Consider the following 14,139-nt stretch of genomic DNA (forward strand, 5'->3'; position numbering starts at 1 on the left):
TTAAAAGTATATATACATTCAAAAAAGAAATATGTTTTGCTGGATCTATACTTAGAAATATTATTATTTTATTATAAATATGCAAAGTATGTTAGGCATATATGAATTGTAAACTATGGTTCCTCCATACTCATCTCCTTGGAACATATCATATGTATATACACAACGCTGGATTTGAATTAAGTAATATTTCTATGAAGACCTTCAATTAATGCATTATTGAAACTAACAAAAGAGAGTGCGATATTGGTATGCAAATTTATTATTCCTTCTCTATGTACATAACTGATCACTGACTTATCCTCTATAAGCGCACGAATTGAAGCCGTCGAAGAAGACCTTCTTGGTGTAGCGGGTGTGCTCCCTGAGATCGGGCACGGGGTCGGGATGATCTTGGTGGAACCTGGAAACATAACAATTATAAACCGTCAATGCTGATAGGGATTGTGTCAGATTATTGTAAATATTTTAAAGCAATATGCGACACTTTTCGGGCAAATATGACGATTTGACTGTAACAGTTATTGATCCGCTGGCATATGCGCGGTAATATTTTCTGTTACTAATTAACATTTTTTTTTAAAAATTAACCATGGACTCATTGACAATTAAAAAATTGTTAATTTGTAAAAAAAAAAACACAAAAAAGCCCAAAAAACAATATGGCAAAACTGGCCAAACAAAATTGTATTTATTATTGAAAGCAATAGACTGGACGCAAAGCTGGTCAAATTCCTTACGTTATCCATCGGTGGTTAGTGCGAAAACCTATTATTTCAACAACTTTTTGTAATTCATTTGCGAACCTTTATCAGCAAGCTTGGTCTTACTTCAGTCTTGCATTACTCGATATACAAAACATTTTTATATACGTTTATTTACATCTACTGGATTTAATGTTTTATAAAACGTACAATTTTTACGAGCTTTTTCATCGTTATGATTCATTCTAATATAGACTACATTAACATTATATGCCAACATAATATCCACACTCAAACACAATGGCGCCGCTGCGTACATGCAGTTTCAAATATCACTGCGTTCTTCAACAGCTAATAAACTTTGATTACTTTTATAAATGCTTCCACAAAAGCATTCAGAGTAATTCCTATTGATTTTATAACTTATCAACTCCGTAGATGATCGAGCTCTGCAAGATAATGTTCACACATATGATTTCCCCATTAACACGAAGCACCCTTCCCAAGAGGCTTTGCAAATCCAAAATGAAACTCCAAACGATGTCATCATCTTGAAAAGGGCCATGTGATTCGACGTCTAAGCACTGGCACGTTCCGAACGCCAGCGAGCTCGGTGAAAAGTTGACGGAGTGTTTAATCTAGAGAGGGTGACAATGTTTGAAAATCTAACACGATAATCAGACCGCAGAGATCCCCATTTCACAACAATCGCAATTCAAGCGCAGAATCTCCATAATGGAGGGTTTTTAGACCGAGTTAAATAAAGCGAGAGAAGGAAATTTGATTTCTCTTGCCAAGTGTAAACCAAGAATGCTTCTGAGGTGTATCAAAGCGCATGGGAATCTAATTTTTATAGATTTTTTTCTTGGCTGTGATTTCCCCATAGACATGTATCAATTTTCCGTTTCTAGAAATAAAATTTCTTTTCCGAATACACAGTCGCTATATTTGAATCATTAATTGTTTGTGTGAATACCATTTAAACCAGAAATCAACACCGTTTAAAGACAATGGCTTCATCGAGTAGGGACTTAACGTGAAATGTCCTACACGTCTAATTATACAACGACTCGGAAAGTAAATGTTGAAAACATGTTCTGTTCTAACTGATAGACCGTTTCACCCATTTAGCCAGAAATTTGAGTGATTTTTTCTTTGCACTATTGGTATTTTTAGCTTTTATAAATCGTCTTCGTGTTGTTGGGTTTCTTTTAAATTCTGAAAACCTATATGTTATGCAGGGGCTGTTCATTTTATATTCGTCTGTTAGAAAAAGATGACACTTAGATGGTATGGGAAATCTGTCGATATTGATGGGGATTAAAGTAAATTATAATTAAAATACCTTCACCGGTTTAGAATCTTCAAATTTTACAATATTTAATAAAAAATACGTTTTAAAAATTGTCGAAAAAGTAAAAATTTTAAAATTCCCGTCGAGACTCGAACTCATGATTTAAACATTCGATGCGCTATACGCTATTAGATGACAATTTTGGGGAACAAAACTATTCCAAAAAAATACACTTGATGTTATTTTTTATTTCGATAAATAGTACGTCACAATATAGAGATGCCCCATACCACCTTAAATTTTCATGTAATTATTTTCCAATTAATAAATATAACTGAAGTCTTTCCATCTCTATTTATCGTTTTGTAAGTTCTAACCATCTAATTAAAATGCTCACTTTATACGAGTAATTTGAGAGAGAGAGAGAGAGAGAGAGCATAGTATAAACAGTGATTTTTTTGTAATTCATGCAGGATATGAAAGAAGCGGTCACTACCGATAAAAAAAAAAGTCATATAACCTAGTAAATTGTTTTGCGGGTTTTGTATTCTTTCACTTTCATACAATGCATCGAACTCTTACATGAAGCACTCTATCAACGTTAAAACATCGGTTTGAAACACATTTTACCTTTTCTGTGATTCAGACTTCCCCTTCAGACGCAGTTTTTCCGAGTCTGCCGAGTCGATCCACTGATTGATTGTGCAGGGGAGATCACTCTTCTGCAACACAGAAATCGTTCTGGAGATCCCAGGAGCTTCTGCCTCCATCAGTCTCATTTCGTCTTTTACATTCTTCATATCCAGTAGGAGTTTCTCTGGAATTGCTGGACGTTTATGCCTCTTAACTAGATCTGATGGCGGAGTCCTCTTAGGTGCGACATCATTGTTATCAGTTAATGTTGATTTATCCGCAATGGTGAAATCTTCCTGGTGCAACGCTGATGGTAAGCGATAGTTGTAAATGGCAGCGGTTAAGAAATGGTAATTTTGATTTTTATCCAGATCTGATATTCTCATTTGCCTCTCATCTTCCATGTGTTTTGGAGGAACTGGGACCGTAAACGGATACTCATAATTTGAAGCGCAGACTTTAGAATTATCAGTGTGTCCGAAATACGTACAGAAAGCTTCGGGACCACTTTCGGGCTCTGGTTCAAAACGAGGCCAGTTTTCAAGATTAATGATTGCTTCATAATCCTGTCGAGGGGTTGGCTTTATTTCTAAATTGTACCCGATGTCATCAGCAAATCGAACGCGTTTCGGTTTTCCCGCCTCACAGAGGGAGCGAGAATTCCCGAGATTATCGGGATTGGTATTTTCAGGATAGATGATGTTGTAGCGAGAATTGCCGTACATTTTTTGGCGCAATTGATTAATGGCCTCTCTGGTGGGTTGTTCAAGAATGAAATTTCCTGCAAATGAAGAATGAAAATTTAAACACTGTTTAATTTTCCTCATCTGTCAATTTGCATCGATGAAACGCTAGAATTTCAATCAAGGTTTATGCTACGGATATCAATCTTTTTTGACAATCAAATTTAAGAGACCCTGTAACATTGATCAAGTGCATTAGCAGCGTTTTGTACAAGCATTGCGTAATCTTTAAAAGCTCGGAATCATGCATGGCTTAAATCCTTCTTTTATTAACGTTAACTTTATAACGAGCGTTGCAATAACTTATGTGTTATGTCTAATTACATGTTTATTTTATTATTATATTAAACTTCATAGGACACATTAGAAAAAGATAAGAGAATGAGCGATATTATTCAGCTTGCATTGTTTGATTTCATATATATACACACGAAGACATCATCTGGATAACGTTAAATAGTTGGTAAGCTTGGGTACTTGCATCTACGTTTCGACATAAACAGTCTTCTGGACACATAAAATAGCCACATGTACACTGTACGCGTACATAATGTACGTGCAAAAATGATAGTCACTGATACGTATCGGTAACATAGTCTCCCTTAACATCCCCAACTTCTACCCCTACACACACTACCAACCCATGTGTTAGATTTACACAGTCAATATACACGTGCCTCATGTGAATTTTACGTGAAAAGAGCTTCACGCGTACGAGTATTTCCCGTGAATTGGAAAACAATTTACTTTTATCATAAAAATACTGTATGCGGGGTAATTTTCGCCCCGTGTAATTTTCGCCCTTCCACACTTGCAAACAGTTTCGTTCCGTCCTTGAATTGGTCAAGACATAGTTGTGTTTAAAGAGAGATGTACTTGTAATTTAGACATTTGAATTCGCCCAGTGTTAAAATCGTCCGCTGACAATGAGGGCGAAAGGGGCGAAAATAAAACGGGGCGAATATTTTCCTTATACAGAAAGTAATAAATACGATCTTTCATCAAATATAAAATACCTTCATCGTCTAAGCGCGTGGTTTGATGTTGGGGAAAAACCTCGAAGGTTGCCTCCCTTTCCTTGCTACTGGTGCGGTAGCTTTTTGTATTGGTGAGAGAGCTGTAGAAAAAATACATATTTATTTTACAACGTTGAATTCATGAATAACTATATTGTGTGGGAAAACTCACACTTTAATATAACAACAGAATACCACAATGTAAAACTTACCTGCAATCGACATTGTTGGGTTTAGGTATCCTGAAATATAAAAAATAATATAGATAATTCAAATATATATATTTAGTATATATTTTATATATTGAAGTAGATGGGGATTATATCATTAGAAATAATACCCAACAAGCCGTTACTTTAAACAAATCAGTATATTGTCCTTTCCGATGTATTTCATTTTATCAAATAAAATATACAACATGACTAGTATAGTGACTCTGTGGTGAGATTTCCATCACAGTTGATGATTATATAACATATATATCAACTTACATATGACCCTCGAACCTCTCCGTGGGCCGGCCTTCTAATGGAACTTGGTGACAGCAGTCAAAATTATTCCGACTACAACAAACAATTATTAAATATTAGAAAAATGTGATCAACAAAATTAAAATACGGAACTGAATATAATGATCAATTTAATTCAATTTATTCACACACTTTTTTTTACTTCACAGTTTATATTTCACACAAACTGTCAACGTGACGGTACATGAGGTAAGTATATAAATATTTACAAATTAGATACACTGTCAGAGTTACAGTGTAAATTATAGAATAAATGAGGAAAATGTACAAATGTTCAAGGAGGACAGACTGATTCATAAATTCCATGCATAAATAATTGAGTTTTTAAAGTTTTAAAGCAAACATTAATTCATAAAATTTAACAATGTTTAGTCTTTCACAAAATCTAGGTTCTTGTCTTATACATGAAAGAGCATTACATTCTAGCACAAAATGCATTTTATCGGCTATTTGATTATTATTACAGCATCTTTCATTTAGATGAATGTCTAACCATCTACCAGTTTCTACAGGAAGTCGGTGATTTGAAGTTCAAAATTTAACAAATACTTTTCTGAATTTTGGTAGTAAAATACTCGATCAAGTACATCTCATATCCAAAATTTGATTTAAAAGTTTTATATATATGACATTCGGAAGAATTTACGATATCAACCTCAAGTACATCTGTATTCTCATCTCCAAAATTTGATTTAAAAGTTTTATACGAGTCTATATGACCTTTGGAAGAATTTACGATATCAACCGACTGCACAGGCTGGTCTTTGAGTGTTTACTTGACAGCATTTTAGTAATCCAATTAACATTTACAATACATACAATACATTGCATTGTTCATTCAAAATATTAGAAAATCCACAGTTATAAAAGATAGAATGCATATAATGCATCCATGGGTTCTTAAAAAATTCATTATTATATTTTGTTACCAAATATTAGTACAATATATGAACAACTTTATTTTTCTGGGCCGAGAAAAATTTCGCCCAGTTAACGTTTGAAACCATTCTAGAATAAATAAAGACAGACAAATAAAAACCATATATGATATGAAGTACAACTTTTTAAATTCAGTATATACATGTGTTTAAAAAATTTCAAATGAATACGTTCTACAATTTCTATATTCTCATAACCCCCTACTCGTTGAAAAAATTGATCTTGATTTGGTGGGGATATCGCATACATCGCGATTAGAATAGGAACAGGGGTAAAAGAGTTATCGCTCTTGAGTTCAGAAGTTTGGACATCGAAAAAATACCACGCCTTTAAAAAAGAAGAAGAAAAACTAGAAAAACTCGCTTTTATACATGGTAATAATTCTAAAAGGAACATGTAAGTGTATGACCTTTTTTCTGTAATAAGTATAATGATAAAAAGATTGATAGGTAGTCGGTGGTCACCTGTAATGTAGGAAAGGTATAAAATTGTCACAGTAAAATGTTTTCTTTCTTTATTGAATTTTTCAATTTATATTTTTTGCTGAACAATGAAACCTGCTTAATCGTTAAAATTCTATTAGAAATTATTGAAAAATGTTAATAGTGAAAAGCATATCTATAAAACTCATAGATATAAACTTATACTGCATATCCGATTATTTTCGCGATCGTCTCATTTTCGATTAATTTTTTTTTCGTGGAATAACCATTTACAACAAGTCAGACAGGTACTTTAAGTTTTATATTAAAGACATTCGGTATCTTCTTTCAATCTAAAACTGATGCAATTTTTGGTTGTTAATTAATTCTTTGGCTTGCGGTAGTGTACTGTATCAATATCTTGAATGAAAGATTAATTCAATTTATTCCTATTAACCTTATACCACAACAGACAAGATAAGCGCACCTTGAACGTATGATTTTCCATAAAGTGCCACTAACCAATAAAATTAATTAATTGAGGTGCACATGTACTCTTTTCCCCCTATTTTCCTTTATCTTGCACAAACGTTGATGAATAGAGAAGGGTGTTCATTAATCTAGCACAAAAGTTGATGAATAGAAAAAGGTGTTTTTTAGAATTGCACTTTTTCTTTCTTGTTAAACACGTAATCTAATTTGAGACTTCTAATCTCAATTGTATAAAATTTGCTCTTTGTGGAGCTTTGAAAGAATTCTTTCAGACCTCACAAGTTTTGAACTCTTGCTCAAGAGTTTCCGAAGCCTGATCTCCATCATGCTATAGCTCTAAATAAATTTACAACGAAAGATGCATTGATGTAGAACAGAAATAGTTTAATTGACGATCTTTGTCGGGCTAGAGCTCTGTTTTATTAACATTAATGTAATTAATTTGTCGACTTTGATATTGCATGGATTCTGTGGCAAAGCACCTGGATTTTACCAAAAAATGTTACACACGCATGATGTAATGTTAGCTCAGAGTTTTATATCAGAAATACAGAGAGAAATAAACAAAAAAGAGAAAGAGAGGAAAATAAACAAAGTCCTACATGTAATCAAAGGAAGGAGGTCAGTATAAAAAGTACACCGGTACATATATATCGTAGCAAGTATATTTGAAAATTATTTATAATGCCAGTGTTGTTGTATTCTACTAAATTTTAACCTTAATTTAATTACAATAAATAATCTGAGATCTTTTCTTCCCCCGATTAGCAATATTTAAATTTAAGATACTATGGTTTTTTTTTTTTTTTTTTACAAAATTTTATACATCCCCCTTATTTCACCTCCTCCCGTCCCTGCTGAGCTTAGTTAAGATTCATTCTGATTAAAATCAGCCCCTCAGCAGGGACCCAACCAACGACAGCTCTAAGATAAAGAAGGGAGTCTGATTTTGATAAGTATGATAATATAATAGTAGCTTACAATCTGGTCAGCCCATCGCTCCTCCTGTGGTCCCTCCCACTCTCTGTGGTGTCGTACTCTCCCCACCGGGGGGAGGGGTGGCCATACTCCGTACTCTCCAGACTCCTGTAGATATAGTAAATATATAACATAATAAAAAAGTCATCTCTCTCTCTCTCTCTCTCTCTCTCTCTCTCTCTCTCTCTCTCTCTCTCTATCCACGACCTAACTTAATGATATCAAGGTTGTATAAACTAACTTGGTATTTTATCAAGCATTTCGACCGACCGATTTTTCGAAGGATTTGAGATTTCGTTTACGTTAATTGAATTGTTTATAAAAATAAATCCACGGGGTATATTGCTCTTCTTCCTTGAAGATTATATTTTCCAATTCAATAGACATTAAATTTTCTCATTCAACGGCTACAATTTACGATTCAAAGTATTCGTCATTAATAATTATACAAATTAAGCCACAAAATTCTCTGTATATACAATAAATTGTCTGACCTCAATAATCCTCTTACAGTATGCATTTGAGGTCATGATACATTATATAGGTGTATCAGTATATTGACATTAATCGAAATCTTACGGCGTATATTTTTATGTAAACATGTTTGCATTAACGATAAATATCACGACCGCAAAATTTGGAAATGCACGGAAAACAACCAACCATTTAAATCTTTAAAAAATCATAACATTAATATTTAAAACACGAAAATATGCCTACCTTGATGGATTCATTTTGAGATTGTGACGTCAAAGTTTTCGCTACATTGTGACGTCATAGAAACAGCCTCCTTATGATGAAATCTAGCATCCAGATAACTTTCGGACGTCAAAGAAAATAATAAATCCCGGACAAATATTTTAAACTTTTATCATTAAATATAAAAACAAATACTTTTCAACAATGACGATGTTAGCATGTGTTGTAAAGTACTTGTACATGTACGTGAAGAATTACATTCCCTGTATTTAATCTGACCCCATATATGATAACCTTCGATTCTTTGAGCACTATTTTGCAATGCTCTCTTCTTTGCATTGTAAGTAACCAAAGGTATATAGTAAATTAAATCAGATCAGTCAAAGTGTTATAATATACATGTACATGTTCTTAGTATAGTAATCCTCTCAGGGTAACACGATTTTATACTTTCATTTAAAGGTTTTTTACGTTGGAATTTATTTATTGTGAAATATATACAAATTTTGAACTAAATGTAAATGTTTTTTGTATCTCTCAATATATTGTCAGTTTTGCAATAGGAAGTTTTGATGAGACCTGTGAAAGAAATTGATTTCAAACCGTAAGTTTTATCAGAATCTACTAAAATATGAAACTCTTTACAATGAAAACATTATTACATATTGTATTGTAAATAACATTACATATCATTATTATGTATTATGATAAAGTTACTAAATATAAGATCATGTAGAATACCAAGGTTTGTTCATACTTTAAATTATTTGTAAATTAAAATTTAAGATACATTTAAAATTGAATTAAGATCCCCAAAATATGGAATATGCTTGATTCAGAAAAAGAAATTCAGAAAATTGGATTTACCCCCTGATAGGCGCATGCTATCATACTTTGGTAACATTTGAAAACTGAACCTTTACTTTCCCAATTATACAATGTATATTTCACATTGACGTGAATCAAATAAGCATTTCTTAAATATTATATTCCCATTTTTATGCAGTGTTGCATATGTAACATTCTTCTGTTAACCCCTCTTACTAGATCGTTGAGATATTGAGCTATGATGCCGTATAGCGCACTCAATCACACAGATAATTGTGAAATGTAGAAGTTTGAGTAGTTCAAACTCTTAACAAATTTTTATCTGATAATATTTACAAAAATCACTGAAGATATAAAATTCATATTTTATATAACAACGAGAATTTGTTATCACATTAATTTCGCAAAACGAAATGCGATATTAAATAAAGTGGTACAATCAATATAACAATCATGCATTTTCTGGATTGAAATCTATTCACTCAAATGCATTATAAAAGGGTTTGAGAATGAAATCAGGTGGTTAACAATTTGAAATTGGAGATTCAACAAAATATTAATGCAAGATTATCAACGAATAAAAAGAAAATACACAAACGGGTTTATAGAGTAATTCAACAAAATAAAAACTCGCGCTAGATTAAACATCACATTTTTCATTGTTTCGAACCTCCTCTGGTCCATGGATAAAATCTCTTTCATGTATAAGAGCCGCAGAGAATCGGCTATGACGTACGGTGCCAGGAAAGCTATGTACAGGACCATGATCAAACTGATCATCTTGGAGATTTTTTTAATGTAGAAGGATTTCTCGGGAAGAAGCGATTTCCTCATCACTTTCATCTCCACCACGTATAAACTCGCGAAAAAGCAGATGGGCACGATCAGAATGTACAAAGCGATGGTTAACTGTACAATGGCGTCTGTGTGTTCGTCGACATTGCCCAGGTAGTACTGTCGGTTGTACAGGCCGTACATGAGTCCGATCGCTAGACTCAGCAGCCAGAACAATAAGGAAGCTATGACGACTTTCCCGGAAGTGAGCCAGTACTTCATAGTAAAAGGGTGGACAATCAAGCCGTAGCGGATTAGAGCCAGAAGAATAATATGCATAGCGGAGGAATGGACCATGATCGCAGTCAAGTTCAGAAATGTCTCCCGGGTAGATATACTCACCTCTATACGACAATGGGAAAGAGGCACACGGGCATATTGAAAGCACAGGGTCAAAAGGTCGGCGATGGCCAGGCAAGAGATACATACGGGTACCGGTTTATGTAACTTCTTCTCGATAATCACTTTCGAAGCTGTGATCAGATTTCCAATAAATCCAAACAAAAATATTAAAGTTGTAATCACTAATATAAGAATATCCCATTTTTCACAGAGAAGAGTGGCTTCGCCATGTTGTGACGTCACATTCTCCACTGTTTGCATGATTCTCCTTAATATTCAAATACACTTTTCTGGTGTTCTAGACTGCCCGCATATTTAAACATTTAATATCACTTTTATTTTTAGAATATATGTCCTTGGTTAAAATCCTTCGTTTCTTCTCTTTGGCATGTGAATGATTTTGTTAAATATTTCATGCATCTATCAAATTGAAGTTTACATACCGTTAATTGGGCACCGGAAGCATGAGCTTATTTAAATTCACACCCAATTAAATCAACTTCGAATTTCAAATTCCATGCAATTTAACGGCTCCAATAATTTCCAAGCATAAAAACTTTGATGGGTTTAGAACAAATTCCGAGAAAGCTCCTTGCTATTTCAATGTTGGAAGTTTTCCGAATTTTATCTGCAAATTAAAAGTAGCCCAGCACTTGAAAGAATATACACACGACAGACACAGCATATAGATCACAACATGGTGTCATATCTAATCACCAATAATTCGCCAGAATTGTGCCCGACTCGAAACCTTTCCGTCTTTAACCTTCCAAAAAAACCGTCATGAAAATAATTTTCGCGGTATGTGATGAGCGCAGCAAGACAATGTAAAACCACTTAGATTTCACGCGCCAATTACACAACCGCTCGTATACCTCTGTTTTAATTAATATGTTTATTTTTATGGCGCTGGAACGCGGGCGCGTGTCTTCAGAATAGCAGTGCCATCGCCCCTCTCCGCAATAGACCACCGTTTTAAGTCCGCAAAACATCTTTGACAGCTGTCGGGGGAAAATGAATCCACGAGGCACATATTGTCTTTCCCGGTACACTGTTTATTGCGAAAGCAGATGCTTTAAAAATGTGATCGAGCCGCGCTGTGTAGACTAAGAAAATAAGGACGATGAAGGAATCTGTATTGAACAACGTGAAACTTGTTAAAGTTATGCAGCAGTTTATTTTCCCCATTGGTGCAGAAGAAGAAAAGTCTGTATGCACTTGTAATCCTAACCTTGGACGCCTCGTATAATGCCGGTTCAAACATAAGTAGTGCATTCGGATTGGTAATACTTCTAACAGTATAACGTGTTTGCTTTCGATCTAACCTTCTATCTAAAAGAGAATTCTTAAGAGATTATGTATTTTTGTGACAAATAAACGCTATTAAATTCACCACGACATCTGTCAAAGATGTTTAGCGGACTTAAAACGGTGGTCTATTGCGGAGAGGGGCGATGGCACTGCTATTCTGAAGACACGCGCCGCGTTCCAGCGCAATAAATATAAACATATTAATTAAAACAGAGGTACATGTATATGAGCGGTTGTGTAATTGTCGCATGAAATCTACGTGGTATTCAAAATATTATATTATTTAGAAATCTTCACGATATAGTCATACTATATTATTACAAATTTACGCTTTTTAAAGCGTAAACAGTCTTGTACATAATTATACACTTTCCTGTACTGCGTTAAATCAAACTTTACCCCCCCCCCCCCCTTTACAACTTTCTAATTTATTTTCTGTGGGAAATATTAATCATAATTAAAATGCACATATTTCCGTATTTATTGCGGTGCAAATTTGAAAATGTTGGACAAAGAGTTATCTCTCTTGTAGGAGGTTCGAAATCATGCACAGTTTCTTAATTTTAAAGACAAACTATATACTCTTTTATCAGTCTTTGTTTAAATGCCATTCTGTTCCCGGCGCTTGCGCGGTCGATATGATAGTTTGCTCCGGAAAGGCCAAGACCGGACCCGGAAGATCATCCTTGAGAACAGGAAGTAGATGAAGGGATTCACAGTGTAGTTCAATAAAATTGTAATCTGTGCCACGGAGTAGATTGGAATGACTACAGATTGATACACTGTCGAGTCTCCAGAGTCGCCGAATACATTATGGAAGTACAGAACGCGACATAAATCGGCGACGACGTACGGCAAAATGAACACACAGTAGAGAATTAGAATTATCGATATCATCTTGGAGATGCTTATGATTGATTTCGATGTGCGTTTTGGAAGAAGAGATTTTTTCATGGTTCGTAATTCTTTGATGTAGAAAATCACAAAAAACGTCACCGGTACCAACAGAACATATAATCCGATAAAAAGCTGGACAATGGCGTCGGTTTGTTTGTCTATTGTCTTGTTGTAGTATTTCCGGTTATATATTCCGTAAGATATTCCCAAACAGACGCTAATGGCCCAAGAAACACCGGAACTTGCTATGACTTTCCCGGAAGTGAGGCGCCATTTTGTATGGAATGGGTACACGATCAGACAATATCGAATGGCAGCGAGAATAACAATGTGCATGGTTGAAGAATGGATGGCAACCGCCGTGATGTCAAGGACAATCATTTTGACGCCGATACCTGTGAGAAAAAAGCATTGGGATATGGGTATCCGTATAAACTGCATACACAGACTGCAGAAGTCTGCGACAGTCAGGCAGGCTATGGAGACAGACACGGGGCGCCGTAGCCGTTTGTTGAGTACGATCTTGAAGAAGGTCACAGTGTTTCCTATCACCCCCAAAACCCAAATCACCACCGCCATGATCAAAATGAGACTTTCCTTTTCAACACAGTGTAGAAGATTGCCATCGTGAACACTCGTAGTGTTGATTTCCACACTAGTGTTAATCTCTACAACACTTTGATTTGTCATGGTCCTACCATATCGTGCACGTGCATCCGAGAATGAAAGTACAAACACCAGGCCAGGGGCATTTTGAGGTAGTTTTCACAGAATCTCGAATTTTGCATATATACGTTCATTTCGAAAATCATAACACTTAAAGCCACAGGTCTGCGTGCCACTCACACACATAACGTACATATACTGTCAAGTGGTTTCTTCTTTTCGTCTTGCCGTGTGCATTACTCATCGGAATTGTCTTTATTAATTAAGATACGACTCCGATTGTCTAAAAGTAACTATACCGAACGCTTGCATAGTTACTGAGCCTGGCTTGTACATGGGCACGTAGCAAGGAGGGGGGGGGGGAATGACTACCCCACAATTTGATTGAAATCGTCATTTTATTTCGAATTTACATAAATCATATGAAGGGTTAACATATCGATCGAAGGATATGATGTAAAAAACGGCCCCCAGTAAATTGGTAAACAAATAAATTCTGGAATTTATGTTTATATTTTTCGTATGTACCTATCGTTGATATAATTTATGTACTCTTATGGAATAACTAAGTAAATCTAAATGTTCTGAATCTGCTACCTATAAAGCCGTTGTGGAATCAGAACATCTAATTTAAATTAGATCGACAGAACACTAGTACCTTTCTTACCCATGATAAAACAATCACATGGGAGAAAAAAAATATTTTTCATATAGCGGATACACTGTTTACATTCAATCCCCGTATGCTTTTAGCTCCGTACTAGAAAATCTTTGAAATATACGAGCGCAAATATCATTTGCTAGGTTCATT

General features: G+C 34.8%; 2 protein-coding genes across 2 annotated transcripts; both read right to left on the reverse strand.

Moving 5' to 3' along the window:
• Positions 1 to 253: 253 nt before the first annotated feature.
• LOC128182794 (uncharacterized) lies at positions 254 to 8,707 on the reverse strand. The gene is made up of 7 exons (XM_052851545.1): positions 8,472 to 8,707; positions 7,755 to 7,859; positions 4,882 to 4,953; positions 4,603 to 4,632; positions 4,391 to 4,491; positions 2,629 to 3,412; positions 254 to 403 (listed from the first exon to the last, which is right to left on the reverse strand). The coding sequence occupies exons 1-7, from the start codon at positions 8,483 to 8,485 to the stop codon at positions 298 to 300; spliced, it is 1,212 nt and encodes a 403-aa protein (XP_052707505.1). The 5' UTR covers positions 8,486 to 8,707; the 3' UTR covers positions 254 to 297.
• Positions 8,708 to 12,210: 3,503 nt separating this feature from the next.
• Positions 12,211 to 13,501, reverse strand: LOC128182793 (pyroglutamylated RF-amide peptide receptor-like). The gene has a single exon (XM_052851544.1). The coding sequence runs from the start codon at positions 13,350 to 13,352 to the stop codon at positions 12,366 to 12,368; it is 987 nt and encodes a 328-aa protein (XP_052707504.1). The 5' UTR covers positions 13,353 to 13,501; the 3' UTR covers positions 12,211 to 12,365.
• Positions 13,502 to 14,139: the final 638 nt, after the last annotated feature.

The sequence above is a fragment of the Crassostrea angulata genome, chromosome 5, assembly GCF_025612915.1.
Source record: "Crassostrea angulata isolate pt1a10 chromosome 5, ASM2561291v2, whole genome shotgun sequence".
NCBI classification, from domain to species: domain Eukaryota; kingdom Metazoa; phylum Mollusca; class Bivalvia; order Ostreida; family Ostreidae; genus Magallana; species Magallana angulata.